The sequence below is a fragment of the Notolepis coatsorum genome, assembly GCF_963971535.1.
Source record: "Notolepis coatsorum genome assembly, chromosome: 1".
Classification (NCBI taxonomy): Eukaryota; Metazoa; Chordata; class Actinopteri; order Aulopiformes; family Paralepididae; genus Notolepis; species Notolepis coatsorum.
The window spans coordinates 310,682,891-310,703,881 of record NC_140165.1 but is presented as its reverse complement, the minus strand read 5'-3'; the positions used below and the strand labels follow the sequence as shown (position 1 = coordinate 310,703,881).

General features: G+C 41.1%; 1 protein-coding gene across 3 annotated transcripts; it reads left to right on the top strand.

The window, feature by feature from the left end:
• The first annotated feature begins 236 nt into the window (after window positions 1-236).
• On the top strand, window positions 237-12,810 carry LOC311246121 (caspase a-like). 3 transcript variants are annotated; one of them, XM_084336202.1, is made up of 11 exons: window positions 237-618; window positions 3,427-3,492; window positions 4,782-4,826; window positions 5,592-5,686; window positions 5,906-6,082; window positions 8,069-8,315; window positions 9,856-10,035; window positions 10,215-10,324; window positions 11,170-11,291; window positions 12,057-12,101; window positions 12,338-12,810. In XM_084336202.1, exons 1-9 carry the CDS (start codon window positions 381-383, stop codon window positions 11,266-11,268), a joined length of 1,257 nt encoding a protein of 418 aa, XP_084192328.1. In that variant the 5' UTR covers window positions 237-380; the 3' UTR covers window positions 11,269-11,291; window positions 12,057-12,101; window positions 12,338-12,810. The 3 variants fall into 3 exon arrangements, with proteins under 3 accessions (XP_084192328.1, XP_084192329.1, XP_084192330.1); XM_084336203.1 differs by lacking the exon at window positions 4,782-4,826; XM_084336204.1 differs by lacking the exons at window positions 3,427-3,492; window positions 4,782-4,826.
• The last annotated feature ends 8,181 nt before the right edge of the window (window positions 12,811-20,991 follow it).

The following is a 20,991-nucleotide window of genomic DNA, read 5'->3' as shown; positions in this document are numbered from 1 at the left end:
AAACCGTGGTGCTGTGTGTAGTCATAAAATACCTTAACACTTACAAACACGTTTTTCTGCTGGTCTCGCAGCTTATTTGAAGGCTAGAGGGGGAAATGTCCCCCGGCCCCGGGCCCCCTGTCCCTCCCTTATAAAAGAAAGTTCGCCCCTGCAGGAAGCATTATTATTTCCGTATCTTAGCGTGTTTATGTAACTGTATGTCTGTCTGTGTAACTCACTTTCGTTTTGGACTCAACGAGACTGCGCTGTTGTATATTTCACGTTTGAACAACAGACATGGCCAAAACCGCCCATGCCTTTATATTTGAGGCATTGGATGACTTGAGCGACTTGGACCTGAATGAATGAATGAATGAAAACTTTATTTAACAGATTGCAGAATGGGTACAATACAGTACGGCTCAGTACTGAAACGAGTTCGGAACCAACTGATCGATCGCAGAGAGGAACCACGCGTGCGTCGCAGTGCGGTCCAGAACGCTGATAGCCTGGATCTCGCCGATAAACTGGTTCAAGTCTTCACTGAACCCCGTGCCATTCAAGAGACCGTCAAGCTACTGGCGGCGAGAGGCTGCAACAACATTGCAAAGGAACTGGAGTCAAAGTTATCGACAGCAGGTACGTTTTACTATATGAAAATAAATAATAGGTGGTGGCTATTTTTTTTTGCCTCTACTCAAAGTTTATTAAACGAGCAGCAAAGCGCGCTCTTCACTATGAATTGAAAATGGGGGACCCTGATGTAAACAAGACGAAAGTCTTTCTCAGGTCTGCAGCCCCTTAACAATTGTGTGTATTGAGGTGTACTGTATTCATGTGCCCATTCTGCAATCTGTCAAATAAAGTTTGCATTTATTCATTCATTCATTCATTCATTCATTCATTCATTCATTCATTCATTCATTCAGCTATATGAGATAATTATTTAGAATTAGACCTATTTATTTTGCCTTGGAAATTATGTGACCAGGGCCGCAGGCACGATATGAAAAGTACAGGTTCATACATTTTGAATTAGACTCGGGAAATGTGGCTTCGGTCCAATAAGTGTAATAATGAGCCCCAAAATCAATCAAATCTCTCTCTCTCCTCTCCATCATTTAGGTTACTCGCGCTCAATCTTATTAAAGCTTTTTTGTCGATGCACAATGTTTAGATTTGTTTATTTGACAAATAGTACACCATAAACGAGTAAAAAAAAAAAAGGGGAACTTGTTACTGTTTCGGCTCCTCGGCTTTGAAGCAGCGAAATCAATGAGACAGTTCCCCACTTCCCCCCCACAATTTGCCTCATGCATGAGCAGGGACGTGCACAGGACTTTAGAGGGGCAGGTGCTCAAAGGCTGAAAATGGCACTACACTTGTGTGTATATATTAACCGAGCGCGTGTAGGGGGGGGGGGCCCTTTTTATGCTTTTTGGGGGGTTTTGGTGATCAAATATTGAATATTGAACTATAATAATCAGTGCAGGAGCTCTGAAAGACACTTTTATCACTGACTTAAAAGGCCCATACATCTCCATAAATGTTCAGGGGGGAGGGAATAAGTGCTTACCCTACAGACCCCAAGAAGTGCTGTATATTCTGTATTGTTTAATATAAATGCATTTTTTATTCCAATCCCGATTTGTATTTGAGATTCCCAAATCCCATCGGACTTGACTTCTTCGTGTCCCTCAATGAGTGTAATACCAGCATTCAACTGTATGCGCCACAGCGGTTTCTATCATCATCATCATCACCACCCACGCTATGCATAAAATATATAGGTCCGCGGAGAGGCACGGTGAGGAGGCCGTGCAAACTGCAATGGAATATGGGGCATCTCTCTCTCTTTACCTAATATTTTTATTCTATCCTGATATTTTTCAGTTGGAAGGGCAGTCTATATGCGTAACGGTTAAAAAAAAAAAAAATCCAAAAAGGGCACTTTTTTGATGAGGCTCAAAAAGGCAGGTGCTCAAGCACCCCTTGGCCTCTATGTGTGCACGTGCCTGTGCATGAGAATAGGCGTAGCCTACCTACATTGACTTGCATGTTATCTCTGGTGCAGTAGGCCTATGTAATTAGGCGCCGGTTACACCTTTCGTTTCATTGTCAGATGAGTTTCGCCGCAACGTGGCAGCCTCGAGTCACACTTTCGTTTTTGTCACCTGGTAGCCCGTGGGGCTTCTTCAGCCCTCTTCAGAATCATAAGTGTCAGTGGCGGCCGCTGGCGCTGGTGCCTTGTAGGTCGCAGTTCTCGTTAATAGGTCGAGTTGAAAATGTAATGCTCTGAGATGCTCTGGAGCAATCTCTCTCCGTCTCTCGGATCAATCAAATCAAATAATTAACACATGTATGTTGTCATTTTAAACAACTCACCATTCATTCATTATGCATCAGCAGCAGCTAAATTAATGTCATAGTTCACAACATAGCAGCGCGTTTTGAATCGCTAGCCTATTAATTATCGTCTCAGCAAGCACAGTCAATACTTTTTTCCGTAGCCGCATTTCGCGGAGACAGCTGTGTATAGCGAGAGAGAGAGAGCGAGAGAGCGAGAGAGAGAGAGAGAGAGAGACTCACTGTTTAGTTGAAACGTCCAGGGCAGGAGAGCTTGATAAACGTGTATAATCCACTGTTGATGTATATCCACTGTCCACTGTCTCCAGACTGCATCCGCCATATAGCTTGTTAGCCAAGTGTTAGCTTGTTAGGCTGTTAGCACAACACAAGTACATTTCTTTGTCCATTTTTCCGCGTCGAACAGACTGCAAACTACCTGGCGTTCTATCGCCATGCTCTAAGACAAACTCTAACCTTAACCAACTTTGAAAGAGTGCCTAAGCTTAACCATCTAAAGAACTTGCAGTCACGGCACGCTCTGCTGCCTGCATTTCACAACAACACAACAACAACACAACTATCTCTCACCAACGGACCGGAATAAGCTAGAATTGGAACATTAGAAATTGGATTCGGCCAATCAGAGATCGTCTCTGTGAAATTCTGCTACGGAAAAAAATACTGGCGTCGGCCAATCAGAGAGCGTCTCCGCGAAATGCGGCTACAGAAATTCTTGACGCTACTGGCTAGACCGCTTCAAATCGCGCCCGGATTCCAACATAATAGTCATATTTCAACGCACAACGCGTTACGCACTGATTGGCTTCGACGGATACAGCGATCAAAACGTGACGCGCACTCAGAGCGCTATTGCGTCTAGCCCGGGCCAAAAAAAAAAAAAAAAAAAATGATGTCACTTCCTGTTCAAGAAAACGAGTATTTTTTTATTTTATATAATAACGTTATATTGTGCATTGGAAACACAAACATACTTAAAATGAGTAAATGTTATTAATTTTAAACATGTTTATATTATTTATAGGGCTATAAAACTAAAAACTAAAAAGTTTTATTTTCTTCTTCTCTCTGATTTAACAGCAGTCAGCAGGTGGGTCGGCGCCCTTGCGCCCCTAGTGGCAGAGCCGCCACTGATAAGTGTCAAATGTAAGTGTCAAATTTCCCACGGGATAATAAAAGTATTTCTAATAAAAGTATTTCTATAAAATTGGACTCTTTAGAAGAACGCGCCCACTTAATTCAGAATTGGGCTAAAGTAAGCTTAGTTTACTACTACAGCATGCAAATTAACTAACCTACACAGATATTATTTAACATTGACGTCATCATCATACCCTTGAATGGGCTTACGGTAACTGATTCTGTATAAAATGTACAAGGTATACAATTCTAAAATTAGACGTTTCAGGAAGTCAATAAGCAGAATGAGCTATAAAATGTTTTAAACATTAGTTAAAACAGTCACAAGTTGACACAGTGATTGGAAATCATACACTTAAATTCAGTAAATGTTGGAAGAACTTTAGAGTGTTACCAGCGAGTCGCTAGAACAAGTCAAACAAGTTCCAAGATTCCGAACTAACAACATTTTTCCCCCCTCTTTTTCCCCGGACCTTTTTTGAGGGCACTCCATCCACCTTCCCCCGCTCTTCGGGGGACAACTTTATTATGTATTATACGTTTTAACTATTTACAGTACAAAATTAAATAAAAACTGTAGTAAAATAAGAAAAATATTAAAAAATATATATTTCAAGTCTTGGTGGGCATGGTGGCCATGGTGGCCAGGTGGCATGGAAATAGTTGTCTGGGGTGTTGAGGGTGCAATGGGAGCATACATCTGTGCTTGCAAATCCCATTTGAAACATCCTGTGCTGTCTGTGTGATATGTACTCTGTGTAACACCTTATTGGATTAATTGAAGGTTAGTGTTGTTAGTCATTGTGAATGTGTTTGTGCAAATTTAGTCAAATCTTGATAAGTGATTGGGCTGTTGTCTGTGAAGATGTGGTGAAGATGAGTAATGCCTTTTTGTTTCCAAGCTGGGAAGTATATGGGTGATTTGCCGAGTTGAAAGTCAGGGTTGTGCCAGATTGGTGTGTATTTACAGGGGGTTAGTGTGTTACCAGTGATTTTGTTGGCTTTCCACCAGGCTGTCAGAGTTGTGGAAATTACTGTATTCCTAAAACAAGAGTGATGTTTTATGCTTGTGCTAAAGAAGAAAGAATGGAAGATCTTGTGGTGAGATTTCCATGCACACGTCCTTCTCAATGTCTTCCCAGGGGTTGTATTGTTGGGTAGGGTGAATCCATTTGTAGATGTATATTAATTGGTTGGCCAGATAATAGTTGAGAAAGTTAGGTGCTTCAAGTCCTCCTTGGTTTTTGTTTTTTTGAAAGGTGGTTAACTTAATTCTTGCTTTTTTATTCTTCCAGTAAAACTTAGTAATGGTGGAGTCCAGGGAGTTGAACCAATTGATGGTAGGCTGGGTTGGGAACTAACAACATTGAGAGGAGGCTTTACTGTACCAATGAGTAATGTAATGCGAGTAATGTATGTGACACAATTGACTAGCTGGTGTATATGATGTGATTACCGTAATTCCTCTAATAGTAACCCCGGCTTGTATTTGTTTCAACTGTAGCGGGTACCAGGCTTGTATAGGAGGAGGCCTGTATAAGAGGGAGGCCTATATTTCAAATTTTCAAACGGATCATAATGAATAAATCAACATTTTGTGTCAGTTTGAACCCAGTAAAATGTACTGGGTTCATTTATTGAAACCAAGTACTGTATGAAATGGTAAACAGTGCAATTACAGGTGGTCACTGGTCATTTCAACGTTTTCAAAGTGAAATCAAGTAACTAGCTCAATATGCAGCTCAGTATATTAGTAACCCGGCTTGTATTAGGAGGCCGGCTTATAATTGCTTAGCTCAAGAGCGCACCCGGCCATTAATAGAGACCCGGCTTGTATTTGAGACCCGGTTACTATTAGAGGAATTACGGTAATTAACCAATGATTCCAACTTGAAGATGTGTCTCTGTGTGTCTGGATATGACCTTGTCCCTTCACACATTATTCATGTCATTATGTCCTGAAGAAGGCTGCTGCTGAAACACGTCAACACGTGCCAAATAAAAAGATATATGTATCCTACACTCCTCTTGGTGACATGCTGCTTCAGAAGCCTGTTAGCTGAGACGGTATCGTTCCACAGTAACCCTCTCCTATGGTTTCACAGGTGTCCCGTCACCTGACCAGCAGGCCACGCCCACATCCTCCGGACTCATCCACTGTTCTGATGGGTTCGTGCAAGAGAAACAAAAGAGCATGAAAGTAAACATGTACTTCCTTGCCACTTCTAATAAAACATTTTCTTTTTACAATTCAGATAGGCTTGTGAAAAATCTCTACAAAACTATCCTTTTATAAGGGAAAATGGAAATGTTATTGTTATTCGTTTTATTTCCGTGTAGCTCTTGATATTTCAAATGTGAGATATCTCATTTTAGAGTGAGACTTTATTATTCATAATTTTTTATTTTGCTCCGACAGGTATACCCCATGATTGATCCGTCCAAAAGGAAGCGGCTGGCCCTTTTGATCACTAATATAGAGTTTGAAAATCCCTGCATGAACAGGGGAGGAGCTGTCAAAGATGAGGAGAACATGGAGAATCTTTTCAAACTATTGGGATACAGTGTGAAGAAATACAGGAACCTCTCTGCACAGGTAGGTTCAATGGTGTAACGTTAGTAATACTGTAGGTTCAGTAGTGTAACGTTAGTAATACTGTAGGTTCAGTGGTGTAACGTTAGTAATACTGTAGGTTCAGTGGTGTAACGTTAGTAATACTATAGGTTCAGTGGTGTAACGTTAGTAATACTGTAGGTTCAGTGGTGTAACGTTAGTAATACTATAGGTTCAGTGGTGTAACGTTAGTAATACTGTAGGTTCAGTGGTGTAACGTTAGTAATACTGTAGGTTCAGTGGTGTAACGTTAGTAATACTATAGGTTCAGTGGTGTAACGTTAGTAATACTGTAGGTTCAGTGGTGTAACGTTAGTAATACTATAGGTTCAGTGGTGTAACGTTAGTAATACTGTAGGTTCAGTGGTGTAACGTTAGTAATACTGTAGGTTCAGTGGTGTAACGTTAGTAATACTATAGGTTCAGTGGTGTAACGTTAGTAATACTGTAGGTTCAGTGGTGTAACGTTAGTAATACTATAGGTTCAGTGGTGTAACGTTAGTAATACTGTAGGTTCAGTGGTGTAACGTTAGTAATACTGTAGGTTCAGTGGTGTAACGTTAGTAATACTATAGGTTCAGTGGTGTAACGTTAGTAATACTATAGGTTCAGTGGTGTAACGTTAGTAATACTATAGGTTCAGTGGTGTAACGTTAGTAATACTATAGGTTCAGTGGTGTAACGTTAGTAATACTATAGGTTCAGTGGTGTAACGTTAGTAATACTGTAGGTTCAGTGGTGTAACGTTAGTAATACTATAGGTTCAGTGGTGTAACGTTAGTAATACTATAGGTTCAGTGGTGTAACGTTAGTAATACTGTAGGTTCAGTGGTGTAACGTTAGTAATACTGTAGGTTCAGTGGTGTAACGTTAGTAATACTGTAGGTTCAGTGGTGTAACGTTAGTAATACTGTAGGTTCAGTGGTGTAACGTTAGTAATACTATAGGTTCAGTGGTGTAACGTTAGTAATACTATAGGTTCAGTGGTGTAACGTTAGTAATACTGTAGGTTCAGTGGTGTAACGTTAGTAATACTATAGGTTCAGTGGTGTAACGTTAGTAATACTATAGGTTCAGTGGTGTAACGTTAGTAATACTATAGGTTCAGTGGTGTAACGTTAGTAATACTGTAGGTTCAGTGGTGTAACGTTAGTAATACTGTAGGTTCAGTGGTGTAACGTTAGTAATACTGTAGGTTCAGTGGTGTAACGTTAGTAATACTGTAGGTTCAGTGGTGTAACGTTAGTAATACTATAGGTTCAGTGGTGTAACGTTAGTAATACTATAGGTTCAGTGGTGTAACGTTAGTAATACTGTAGGTTCAGCGGTGTAACGTTAGTAATACTGTAGGTTCAGTGGTGTAACGTTAGTAATACTGTAGGTTCAGTGGTGTAACGTTAGTAATACTGTAGGTTCAGTGGTGTAACGTTAGTAATACTGTAGGTTCAGTGGTGTAACGTTAGTAATACTGTAGGTTCAGTGGTGTAACGTTAGTAATACTGTAGGTTCAGTGGTGTAACTTTAGTAATACTGTAGGTTCAGTGGTGTAACGTTAGTAATACTGTAGGTTCAGTGGTGTAACGTTAGTAATACTGTAGGTTCAGTGGTGTAACGTTAGTAATACTGTAGGTTCAGTGATGTAACTAGTAATATTGTAGGTGCGGAGGTGTATTAATACTGTAGGTTCAGTGATGTAACTAGTAATATTGTAGGTGCGGAGGTGTATTAATACTGTAGGTTCAGTGATGTAATATTGTAGGTGAGGAGGTGTAGTAATACTGTAGGTTCAGTGATGTAATATTGTAGGTGAGGAGGTGTAGTAATACCGATCCTCCAATCACAACTGTTGCTTTCCTTGCTTGTCCGGGAGAAGCAACAGTTGTGATTGGAGGATCAAGAAAAAAGGGGGTGAGATTTGAGATAATGTCAATTGAATGAAGAAACTATTCGACTTGTTTGCTCTTGCAGGCTATTGACGAGGCGGTGAAGGCGTTCTCTAAAGATCCGCGTCTCTCCCAGACAGACAGTGTCTTTGTGGTCCTCATGTCTCATGGGAAGTTGGGAAAGGTCTGTGGTGTCGGCTGGAAGGAAAGCGACCCTCCAGGATCCCGCGATGAATTCCCGATTGACGACATCTTCAAACACCTGAACACGCAGAACTGTCCTGCTCTGAAGGACAAACCCAAGGTCATCATAATCCAGGCCTGCAGGGGAGGTGATCATTTCACCGTCTTTCAGATGGCTTAATTTTCCATGAGGAATTACATTTGCATAGTGGTGCAAGCACATACAATAGGGAGGTGTAGTGGTTACGTCATTGCCGTTTTTCGTGTTCCACCCTCTGTCCAACCCAATGCATTTCCCCATTGCCCATTTCTAAATCGTCTCGTTTAAAACAAATAAAGCATTCACATTGGCATGGTGTACCCTTCTGTGCTTATTCATCCACAATCTATAGCTCAACATGAAAATATTCGCAATTAATAATAAAAAAAAATAGACGAATTTTATTTCAACCAAAAATGCTTAAACAATAATGTTAGTGATAGAAGGGAACTCATTTTGTGCAAAAGTGGAACGTTTTTCAAATTCCATGCGGCAGAATTGTTACAATAGCCGATAATCTATTTTCCCAATGATAAATCCCTATACGGGTGGAACAACCAGTGGCGTCAGACTACACCTCCCTATAAGCACATAGAATAAGCACATGACCTCAACAGATAAATATGGTGCGTGAACATGCACACACCGTCCGGGAGGGAGCCAGAGAGTTGAGCAATGTAATGGCGGCAGCCGCAGGCAGTAACATGCACGGTATATGTAAGATTGCTACGGTAGTTGTTGTGAATGTGAAGAATGTCTGCGGTGTTCCACGCTTGTTGGTTTGTTTTCTTTCCGTCTTTCTTTCTTGCTCTTTTCCCCCCAGAAATGCTGTGGAGTGATTGCTGTTTCTCTCCCATTTTCATTTCAAACCTCTATTTCAACTCATAGGGAGCTGAGGTTAAATACAATAACCCCGGCCAAATGGCAAGGAGTATGCATTTAATGTTTTATCCGGCATCTAAATGACATTTCCAAACTACACAGTCCACACTAAAACTAGGCCAAATTTATATGGCACTTTTTATTGTCGGCTTTGAACGAGTGGAGTAGAGATGTGCCGATCGCATTTCTCTGCTCCCAATCCGATCCCGATCATGTGATATTGAGTATCCGATACTGATTTTTTTCCCGATCCAATCTTTCGGCAATGCATTAAGAAAAAAGAAAAGAAAAAAAAATACAACATGGATATGACTTTTTTTAACAGTATATCCATTATATCCAACATGGATATTATTAGAGCTTATTTTTTTTCACTTATTGCAGCATTGGATCAAAATTCAAAACAAAATAAAAATAAAGCTTATCAGTGGTGCACCACAAAATAACCATGTAAACTAAAAAACAAATGACATGCAGAATAGTGCAATAACAAAAGGTAGTGCAGTGACAGAGGTAGCTTGACTAGCTTCACAAGTTCAGTTACATTCAGTCATAAATAATCAAATAAAATATAAAATTGGCTTAGTGCAGAATAATTCTAGACTCTGAACTAGTCTAGTAAAAAAAGAAAAAAAAAATCCTGATCCCCCCCCCCCCCCCCCCCCCCCCCGATTCCGATCTTCTGACAATCACGTGATCGGATCGGGACATCCCTAGAGTGGAGTTATACACAGTGTATTTAAGGAACTCTTTTCATGTTGTTTCAGGGAACAAAGGAGTTGCTTTGGTTAGCGATGGGCTTCCGGACGATAAGGCACCTGCTATGAACAGTACTGACGACCCATCCCAGCCGGCTACTGATGAAGGGGGGTTTGTGGAGGATGCTCTTCCCCCGGCGGGTCCGCACATAGAGAAAGACTTCATCTCCCTTCTGTCCAGCACCCCTGGTCAGTGTGTCCATGATTAAAAAAACTGATTATTTGATCATAATAATATATAAAATATACTTATTTTAATCTTCTTGATAAACAAACCTTTTAGATCAAATATATTTCATACACAAAGAGACTGAGAGATGACCAAGCATTTGTCTTTATATGTTGTCCAATCTTTCTTTCACTTGCAGATAATGTGTCATACAGACACCCAGAGACAGGCTCTCTTCTCATTCAGTTCATCGATAGGACATTCAAAGAGCACTCTCATGACCTGCATATCGAGGATCTGTTCACGACGGCAAGTGTTGCAAATGGAAACTATTTTCTGAGTATATTATGCAAGGAAAGCTTTGGCTGCTAGCTCATTTAATTTCAAACCTTTATTTAAACTCGAAAGGCAACTGAGGTTTCCCTCGTTTACATTTAGAGTGTACATAGAGAAATAAGGAAGAAAAGGCATATCAAATCACACAGAATATAAAATCACAACAATAAGACATAAGCAAGGATAACAATCAATTAAAACACGTACAACTTGATTGACAAAGGTTGGAGATCAATGTTTTAAACTCTGCAACAGAGGGGAGAATCTCAAGCTTTAAGGACCGTTGGAGTTCATTCCATGAGCTAGAGAGGCATCATAGCAAAATGTAGATTTACCCTGTTCAGAGAAAACTCAGGGGACCTTAACCACTAGAACGGGTTCTATAGGTTCCAAAATAAAATTCCAATAATGATGTAGTACAAGGAGGTAGCTTACCAATAATAATGTAGTATAAGGAGGTAGCTTACCAATAATGATGTAGTATAAGGAGGTAGCTTACCAATAATGATGTAGTATAAGGAGGTAGCTTACCAATAATAATGTAGTATAAGGAGGTAGCTTACCAATAATGATGTAGTATAAGGAGGTAGCTTACCAATAATGATGTAGTACAAGGAGGTAGCTTACCAATAAGGGCCTTAAAAATGAACAAATACCAGTTGTGCCTCTCCATCAGCAAGGACCAACCAAGCTTCTCATAAAGCAGCTGACAAAGCAGGATCATACAAAGACATCAATAATACAATAAATAACACTGTATTACCTACTCTCTTACTCACAGCCAAACTAATCTTCATATCCTGTTTTAAACCACACAGGTCATGAACTGCTTTGAAGAGTTTGGCGAAGTGAGACAGATGCCCACCAAAGACAGATGCAGTCTTACGAAGCACTTCTACCTTTTACCAGGCCACTGAGAGGTCATCCAGGCCACTGAGAGGTCAGCCAGCATTGATTTGTTAAATGCACATTCTATTGATTGATTGATTGATTGATTGATTGATTGATTGATTGAAAAGTTTATTAACAGATTGCAGTACAGTACAGCTCAATACAATACATACAATTGTTAAGGGGATGCAGACCAGAGAAAGACTTTCGTCTTGTTTACATCAGGGTCCCCCATTTTCAATAGAATTCAATTCTATTCCATGTTCTTGTTTTATAGTACCTCAACTTAAATCAATGGGTGAATTATTTTTATAAACATACTTATAATGCGTTATAATCTGCTTTTTTAATTACTTATTAGGTCAAGTATAATACTTCATAATTACTGGTCACTCATGGACATTTTCTTTTGCACTATTGCAGTGGATTGTAATTCCCATAATTGTAGTACATTATAACCCTTTTACAATGCAATACAATCACTTTATAGTCACTATAAGTATTTATTGTAGAAGTATTTTTATAATGTTTATGATTATTGTTATAAATCATCATGAATATCAAGTGTGCTTATGACTATAATTATACAGTGTTATGAGCAGATTAAATGTTCTATATGCTTTGTAAAAGACCGAAATAAAATCATTCATTCATGAGCAGATTATAATACATTATAATAAGTACGTTAATTGTAATGCATTCTAGACATGTTACTCATTCTTTCTCTCTCTCTTCATTCTCTAAACCCATGTGTTTTTAATTGATATCAATGATATGCAATCTGCCTGTGACTGAAACCTGTTCCTTTCTGCAGATGACTCTGGACATGTGCATATGAGCAACAAGGTGCGAGATGAGGGTATGTATATCAGTTATTTTGCCCTACAATAAATATATGGTGGTACATTATCTTACTGCTAATTCTATTATAATTTTGTATTTTTCTATTTATTACTAATAATAATTATATAATTATGTATGTATTGTATTCATTATTATATTATGCATGTATCTTTTGTGAAGCAATTCGAGATGACTTCTAATAAAGTGCTATATAAATAAAATGTATTATGTTGTCCTTTTGTATTGTTTCAGTGAGGTGGAGGAATTTGACCGGAGGATCAACAAACAAATGAAGAAGGAAGGGAGACCATTTTGGACCATATAATAATACTGTAGTTGTGGTGAATGAGGTGTTGAAGGAATAGCATTATGTGTCTGATATGCACCAGTAACCTGTTTGTTCAGTGGTGAACGAGGTGTTGAAGGAATAGCATTATGTTGCTCCTACACCACATCATGTTCATATTAACATTTGTATTCTGTAGAATTATTTCTAATCATTATTCTTTATTTATAATTTCTACATATTATTGATTGGTTTGGTAAAGTAAATGGGGGTTGAAATGGTTCTTTTAAAATATTTGTATATTAATAATAAGTGTCAGTTGTAACCTTTTTTTGCTTGACATGTTTGTTTATTTTCAGTTGATGATGATTTATTTCCTCCTTTCCCGCCCATACAATACAATACAGTAATACATTAAAGACACAGTTGTTTAAATGTTTATTTTCTTAATTTAATTTCCTATACAATGTAGGAACCGCACAAGTGATTGATTGGATGAAAATTGTATTAACAGATTGCAGAATGGGTACAATACAGTACGGCTCAATACACACAATTGTTAAGGGTATGCAGACCAGAGAAAGACTTTCGTCTTGTTTACATCAGGGTCCCCCATTTTCAATCCAGAGAAAGACTTTCGTCTTGTTTACATCAGGGTCCCCCATTTTCAATTCATCATAACATATATGACATACACGACATACAGATAGACAGTACTGCTACATCTATACATTTATGACATACCAGATTTGCAAATACAGTATTGTTTGTGATACAAAAAGAGTCCAGAAAAGAGAGTATATACATTTGACGTAGAAACTGTACATTGGAGGAGGTTGGGTAGGTGGGGGGGGGGGGGGGGGGGGGGGGGGGTTGATTGATTGATTGAAAACTTTATTAACAGATTGCAGAATGGGTACAATACAGTACAGCTCAATACACACAATTGTTAAGGGGATGCAGACCAGAGAAAGACTTTCGTCTTGTTTACATCAGGGTCCCCCATTTTCAATTCATCAGGACATATATGACATACATGACATACAGATAGTCAGTACTGCTACATCTATACATTTATGACATACCAGATTTGCAAATACAGTACTGTTTGTGATACAGAAGGAGTCAGGAAAAGGGAGTATATACATTTGACGTAGAAACTGTACATTGGAGGAGGTTGGGTGGGGGGGGGTTGGGTACACTGGGATATTGACAACCATACTGGGTAATCTACATTGGAGGTGGTTGGGGGGGGGGGCACACTGTATATACAAGCAAAACTGTACATTGAGGGGGGGGGGGGGGAGACACTGTACAAACAAACAAAATTGTACATTGGACTATTGACAAAACCATACTAGGTAAATGACTGTACATTGGAGGGGGTTGGGTTAGGATATTTACAGGGGCCAGTGTTGAATTGCAGTCTGCCGTAGGTGTCCCTTGAGAGAGGTTTTGAAAGTGGGTAGTGATCCACATTCCTTTACAGCTTTGGGTAGGGCGTTCCACATTGATGTGGCATAATTGCGAAACGTGTTTAGTCCCTTATTTGAGCCGAATCTGGGTTTAACATGATTTGTGGAGCTCCCTCTGGTGTTGTGATCGTGGTATTCACTGACCTTTGGGAAGTATTTTGACATGTACATGGGTACCTTGGTCGTGTAGTGTATCTTGTAGACCAGGCCCATTGCAAGTTGCTGTACTCTGTCGTCTACTCTAAGCCATCCTAGGTTGTCAAAGTGGGCAGGGGTGAGGTGGGTTCTAGGAGTAAGGTCAAGCAGTAGTCTGACCAGTTTGTTTTGAGATGTTTGTAATTTTGTTTTTAGCGCCTTTGAGGTGCTTTGGTACCATGAGGTGCAAGCATAGTCGTAGTACCCCTGAATGAGTGCTCCTGCCAGAGTCTTCAGGGTATTCTTGTTTACCAGAGAGGAGATCCGGTACAAGAATCGAGTTCGTTGGTTGACTTTTTTTATTACATTGGATGCCATTTTGTCACAGGAGAGATTAGCCTCTAGGATGGAACCCAGGTAGGTAATTTCATCTTTCCTTGTGACAATATTGTCACCCACTGTAACTGAGAAGCCGTCGGTCTTGCTGAGTTTGTTATTTGAACCGAAGAGAATGGACTCTGTTTTGCCCATGTGTAATGATAGTTTGTTATCAGGGGACTGTACATTGGAGGTGGTTGGGGGGGGGGGGGGGGGTCGGGTAGGAGGGGTGGGGGGGTGGGGGACACTGTACAACTGTACAAGCAAAACTGTACATTGGAATATTGACAAAACCATACTTGGTCATTTACTGTACATTGGAGGGGGTTGGGTTACAACACAGGAGCAGAGTATAAACAACAGTACAGGAATGAGAAACAGTCTAAATGGGTTTTAACATTTTAGTTTATTTCATGCGGATATGATCTGTAACGTAGAGAAACGTCAGACGTACTTCGAGATACGTCAGACGTACTTCGAGATACTTCCGTACTTTCCACCAATCAGCGCATTGTCCTGTCAGCGGCAGAAATGTCGTGTGGCTGGCGGAAGTTGCCCGTGAGAGAACAATCTCCGAGGCTGCAGCTGGACCCTATTGACATGGTTGGCACATTCTGCAGTTGCATAATACCGCCACTAGGTGTCAGTAAATTATCACATTTAACTCTTGTATTGTGCATTGTGTCAGTATTGACAACTTGATTTTACCAGTAGGCCTACATGACGTTTTGAATTTAAGCACTTAACCATTTCACTACCACACTACAAAGGGTTAACCAGCACCATAGCAGTCACACAATACATGTTTTTTTTTAAAATATTTTGCAGAATGTTCATCATTTTACAATAACTTAAAATTACTTTCTCAAATCGTATTATTACACACAGACACGTGTATATACATATATTTATTTTATTATATATATTTTTTTACATTGCAGAGATTGAAATTGTACACCGATTTTAAAAAGGTCACCGGGAAATGCGAGATGTTTTGCCGTGGGATCCCAGGGGACCTGTATAGGCCGGCTGCCCATGTGGCATGATGTGTTTGCATTCTCTCATAATCCACTTCCCCCCACCCTCTCACATGTGAGGGCCAAGCTAGCACCCACTAGGGGCCAGCCGCTAGCGCCATGTGTTTGCCCCTCTCTCCAGAGCCACCTTGCCGCCCAGTGTACCATCTCCAGGAACTGCACGCTCCCCCCGGCCAGCGGCTGGGTGTCCGGCTGCCCGCGCACACACACACACACACACACACACACGCATGCACGCACGCACGCACGCACGCACGCACGCACGCACGCACGCACGCACGCACACACACACACACACACACACACACACACACACACACACACACACACACACACACACACACACACACACACACACACACACCTACACACCTACACACACCTACACACCTACACACCTACACACACACACACACCTACACACACCTACACACACACACACACACACACACACACACACCTACACACACACACACACACACACACACACACACACACACACACACACACACACACACACACACACACACCTACACACACACACACACACACACACACACACACACACACACACACACACACACACACACACACACACACACACAGTGTTTAAGTAATTGGCTACATCCAGCTTGTCTGTGATGAGCGTGTTGTCCGTCTTTATGTTTATGTTTGAGAATCTGGTTTTAAGTTTTTTACTGCAGCCTAGTTGATTATTGAGTAATTTCCAAAGTTCACGTGGTTTGTTTTTGTTTTCCTCGGTTTTGTCATTGATGAAATTTCTTTTTGCAGTTTTGATCATGGAGTTTACGTCATTTCTTAGTCTGTTTCTTTCTAGTTTGAGTTCAGTCACGTGGGCTTGGAGTTCACTGCTCGTGCTTTTGGTAAGCTTTGACTGACTTTTACGAAACTCAGAGCATTTTTTGTCTCTGGCTTTCATAGCGGTCAGTATTTCAGTGTGCATCCACGGCCCAGCGCGATTCTTTACCCTGGTGGTTCTTAGTATTGTTGAAAATTTGGTTTTGAAGCCAAGCCATGTTTCTTCAAGCAGTGTACCATTGAACTCATCTGACCAGTCCAGGCTCTCCAGTTCAAGGTTAAAGGCCTCGCTAGAGTAGGTTTTGAGATCTCTAGATGTGACTGTTTTGTGACAGCCAGCCTTTTGCTTTAGCTTTTTGCGGGTACAGAATATCATATAATGATCACTTAACCTGCATGCTATAACCCCTTTATTGAATTAATGACTTATTTATATAGCACCCTTCACAGCACGAATGCACAGGGTGCTTTACACTACAGCTTAATATAAAAACACAATAAAACAAAATCAGAAATAAATGAACAACAACAAACAGTAGTTAAAAAAAGACAGTGAAACCAGATAGAAAAAGTAGAATAAAAGAATTTGGATAAAATCATGAGTCACTAATTAAAACAAAACTATAGGAACAGTGAGGACAAGAAAAAGAAAAGGTGCCTATGTATGACCAAAGGCCTGTCTGAACAAATGTGTTTTTAGTTGTTTTTTAAAAGAGTTTTCAGAGGGGGCAGTTCGCAGGTCCAGGGGGAGAGCGTTCCAGAGCCTTGGTGCTGTCACCTCGAAGGCTCGATCACCCCTTGTTTTCAGCCTGGACCTGGGGACCACCAGGAGGTGCTGATCGGCAGATCTGAGTGAGCGGGTGTTGGTGTAGGGATGGATGAGTTCAGTTATGTAGATAGGGGCCTGACCGTGGAGTGCTCTGAAAGTGAAAGTGAGGACTTTGAAGTGAATTCTATAGTGTACCGGGAGCCAGTGCAGGGATACCAGAATGAGAGTGATGTGACATGATTTTTTTGACCTTGTGAGTAGCCTGGCTGCAGCATTTTGGACCATTTGTAGTTTGTCTGTGGCTGATTTGGTGAGACAGGTGAAAAGTGAGTTGCAGTATTGATTGATTGATTGATTGAAAACTTTATTAACAGATTGCAGAATGGGTACAGTACAGTACAGCTCAATACATACAATTGTTAAGGGGATGCAGACCAGAGAAAGACTTTCGTCTTGTTTACATCAGGGTCCCCCATTTTCAATTCATCATAACATATATGACATACACGACATACAGATAGACAGTACTGCTACATCTATACATTTATGAAATACCAGATTTGCAAATACAGTATTGTTTGTGATACAAAAAGAGTCCAGAAAAGAGAGTATATACATTTGACGTAGAAACTGTACATTGGAGGAGGTTGGGTAGGGGGGGGGGGGGGACTGTACATTGGAGGTGGTTGGGGGGGGGGGGGGGGGGGGTCGGGTAGGAGGGGTGGGTGGGTGGGGGTGTACAACTGTACAAGCAAAACTGTACATTGGAATATTGACAAAACCATACTTGGTCATTTACTGTACATTGGAGGGGGTTGGGTTACAACACAGGAGCAGAGTATAAACAACAGTACAGGAATGAGAAACAGTCTAAATGGGTTTTAACATTTTAGTTTATTTCATGCGGATATGATCTGTAACGTAGAGAAACGTCAGACGTACTTCGAGATACGTCAGACGTACTTCGAGATACTTCCGTACTTTCCGCCAATCAGCGCATTGTCCTGTCAGCGGCAGAAATGTCGTGTGGCTGGCGGAAGTTGCCCGTGAGAGAACAATCTCCGAGGCTGCAGCTGGACCCTATTGACATGGTCGGCACATTCTGCAGTTGCATATCACCGCCACTAGGTGTCAGTAGATTATCACATTTAACTCTTGTATTGTGCACTGTGTCAGTATTGACAACTTGATTTTACCAGTAGGGCCTACATGACGTTTTGAATTTAAGCACTTAACCATTTCACTACCACACTACAAAGGGTTAACCAGCACCATAGCAGTCACACAATACATGTGTTTTTTTTTATATTTTGCAGAATGTTCATCATTTTACAATAACTTAAAATGACTTTCTCAAATCGTATTATTACACACAGACACGTGTATATACATATATTTATTTTATTATATATATTTTTTTACATTGCAGAGATTGAAATTGTACACCGATTTTAAAAAGGTCACCAGGAAATGCGAGATGTTTTGCCGTGGGATCCCAGGGGACCTGTATAGGCCGGCTGCCCACGTGGCATGATGTGTTTGCATTCTCTCATAATCCACTTCCCCCCACCCTCTCACATGTGAGGGCCAAGCTAGCACCCACTAGGGGCCAGCCGCTAGCGCCATGTGTTTGCCCCTCTCTCCAGAGCCACCTTGCCGCCCAGTGTACCATCTCCAGGAACTGCACGCTCCCCCCGGCCAGCGTCTGGGTGCCCGGCTGCCCGGCTGCCCGCGCACACACACACACACACACACACACACACACACACACACACACACACACACACACACACACACCACACACAAACACACACACACACACACCCCGCACGCACTGTTCGCCCCCGTGAGATAACCGGGCGCTCCGCTCCCCTCACATGCTCCGGTCTGCATGCGTGTTTCTGGGTACACTGTGTCTTCTCATTTGCCCATGTTGCTATAATCTATTAAATACACGTTCTGGTAGTTGATGACGTGGCCGGCTTTCAAGCAGTCCGAGCAGAAACAATTGATATACAAGTATACAATTGTAATTGTAGGCCTACTGAAAAATGTGTATTGGCGCACCTCTAGTTTAATCACTGATCTAAAATGATTTAGGCAAGCCGTGTCACCAATTATTCTTTACATTTGACTGTGGACAAGAATTTAAAAAAAAATATATATTGTGACTATCATATTGTGTATCATATCGTGAATTGAGTGTATCGTTCCACCCCTAGTGTTAATAAAAATGTTAAAAGAAAGAGCATAATGCATTTTTTAAAAGCATGGCATTAGCAAACACCGGCGCTGGAGGGTTCCTCAAACACAGGAACACATGCCGTCGGGCTACTTTCACGAGGCAAAGCCACTGGAGAGTGTCTTCTTGAACAATGTGCAGGTTTAGCCACAGGCACTGGGGGGCAAACTGTAGCAGCTACCACTGTAGCAGCAAGCTGGACAGTTCCCAGGCCAGAGGCTCCTGCCATTAGTCTCTACTAGAGGATGACATTTTTTCGGGATTCCCACGGGATGGGAGTCAATTCACTTTGAATCACGTAATTTGGCAGGACCGGGAGTAAACGTCGCACCGGGAGCAGAAGGGAGTGGGAACTATGATGACAACAAAATCAATGGGATTCGGGCGGGGAGTGGGAGGGAGTGGGATCAGTCTCTGTGAGTGGGAGGGGAGTGGATTTTTTTTTAAACTCTCACTCGGGAGTGGGAGGGAGTGGGCTTATTTCTGTGGGTGTGGGAAGGAGCGGGAGTCAAAATCCACTCACATGTCAGCCTCTAGTCTCTACTGCCTCAAGCACCACAGTAGCCTTCAGGGAAGATAACATTAGGCATGGAGGGGGGAAAACAAAAACATTTCCAGTGCTATGGAGTAAAATGTAGAGTAAAGTGTAGAGTAAAGTGTAGAGTAAAGTGTAGAGTAAAGTGTAGAGTAAAGTGCGGAGTAAAGTGCAGAGTAAAGTGTAGAGTAAAGTGTAGAGTAAAGTGTAGAGTAAAGTGTAGAGTAAAGTGTAGAGTAAAGTGCGGAGTAAAGTGTAGAGTAAAGTGTAGAGTAAAGTGTGGAGTAAAGTGTGGAGTAAAGTGTAGAGTAAAGTGTAGAGTAAAGTGCGGAGTAAAGTGCAGAGTAAAGTGCAGAGTAAGTGCGGAGTAAAGTGCGGAGTAAAGTGCGGAGTAAAGTGTAGAGTAAAGTGTAGAGTAAAGTGTAGAGTAAAGTGTAGAGGTAAAGTGTAGAGTAAAGTGTAGAGTAAAGTGCGGAGTAAAGTGCGGAGTAAAGTGCAGAGTAAAGTGGCAGAGTAAAGTGCGGAGTAAAGTGCAGAGTAAGTGCGAGTAAAGTGCGGAGTAAAGTGCGGAGTAAAGTGTAGAGTAAAGTGTAGAGTAAAGTGTAGAGTAAAGTGTAGAGTAAAGTGTAGAGTAAAGTGTAGAGTAAAGTGCAGAGTAAAGTGCAGAGTAAAGTGTAGAGTAAAGTGTAGAGTAAAGTGCCGAGTAAAGTTCCGAGTAAAGTTCCGAGTAAAGTGTAGAGTAAAGTGTAGAGTAAAGTGTAGAGTAAAGTGCAGAGTAAAGTGCAGAGTAAAGTGCTTTTTGAAAGGACTTACCTTGTTGGAGTTCATTCTTTTCTGAAGTGGTTGTGCACCACCGTGCATATACGTTTTGGGAGGGTGTCGCGCAGAAGCGTCAAACTCAATTTAACTGTGGGGGACAAGAAGGAAGACAGCTCTGTAAAGAACAAACGTCAGCTCAGCCAAGAACTCACATCGGGTTCAAATCGGTTATGGTTTGTTAAAATGTATTTATTTTTTACCAATGTTGTTCAGCTACCTGATTTCGGCCGAAAGCCGAAAGGGCCTTTTTAAACCATTTTCGGCCAATCATGTTTCGGTGGCCGAATATTCGGTGCATCCCTACCTTCGGAGACACCACAGCTGGAAATGGTGATTTTGCCCAGATTTTGAGATATTGTAGTTTTTGCCTCTACAGCTACTGTCATTTCATAAAAGGATCATCATCAAACA

Bases quoted from the DNA above. Each gene is read 5' to 3' on its own strand.
- LOC311246121 (XM_084336202.1), top strand. From the start codon at position 381: ATGGGTACAATACAGTACGGCTCAGTACTGAAACGAGTTCGGAACCAA. The intron at 4,827-5,591 runs GTAGGCTGGGTT...ATGGTTTCACAG, and splicing joins GGGAGTTGAACCAATTGATG to GTGTCCCGTCACCTGACCAG. The intron at 8,316-9,855 runs GTGATCATTTCA...ATGTTGTTTCAG, and splicing joins AATCCAGGCCTGCAGGGGAG to GGAACAAAGGAGTTGCTTTG.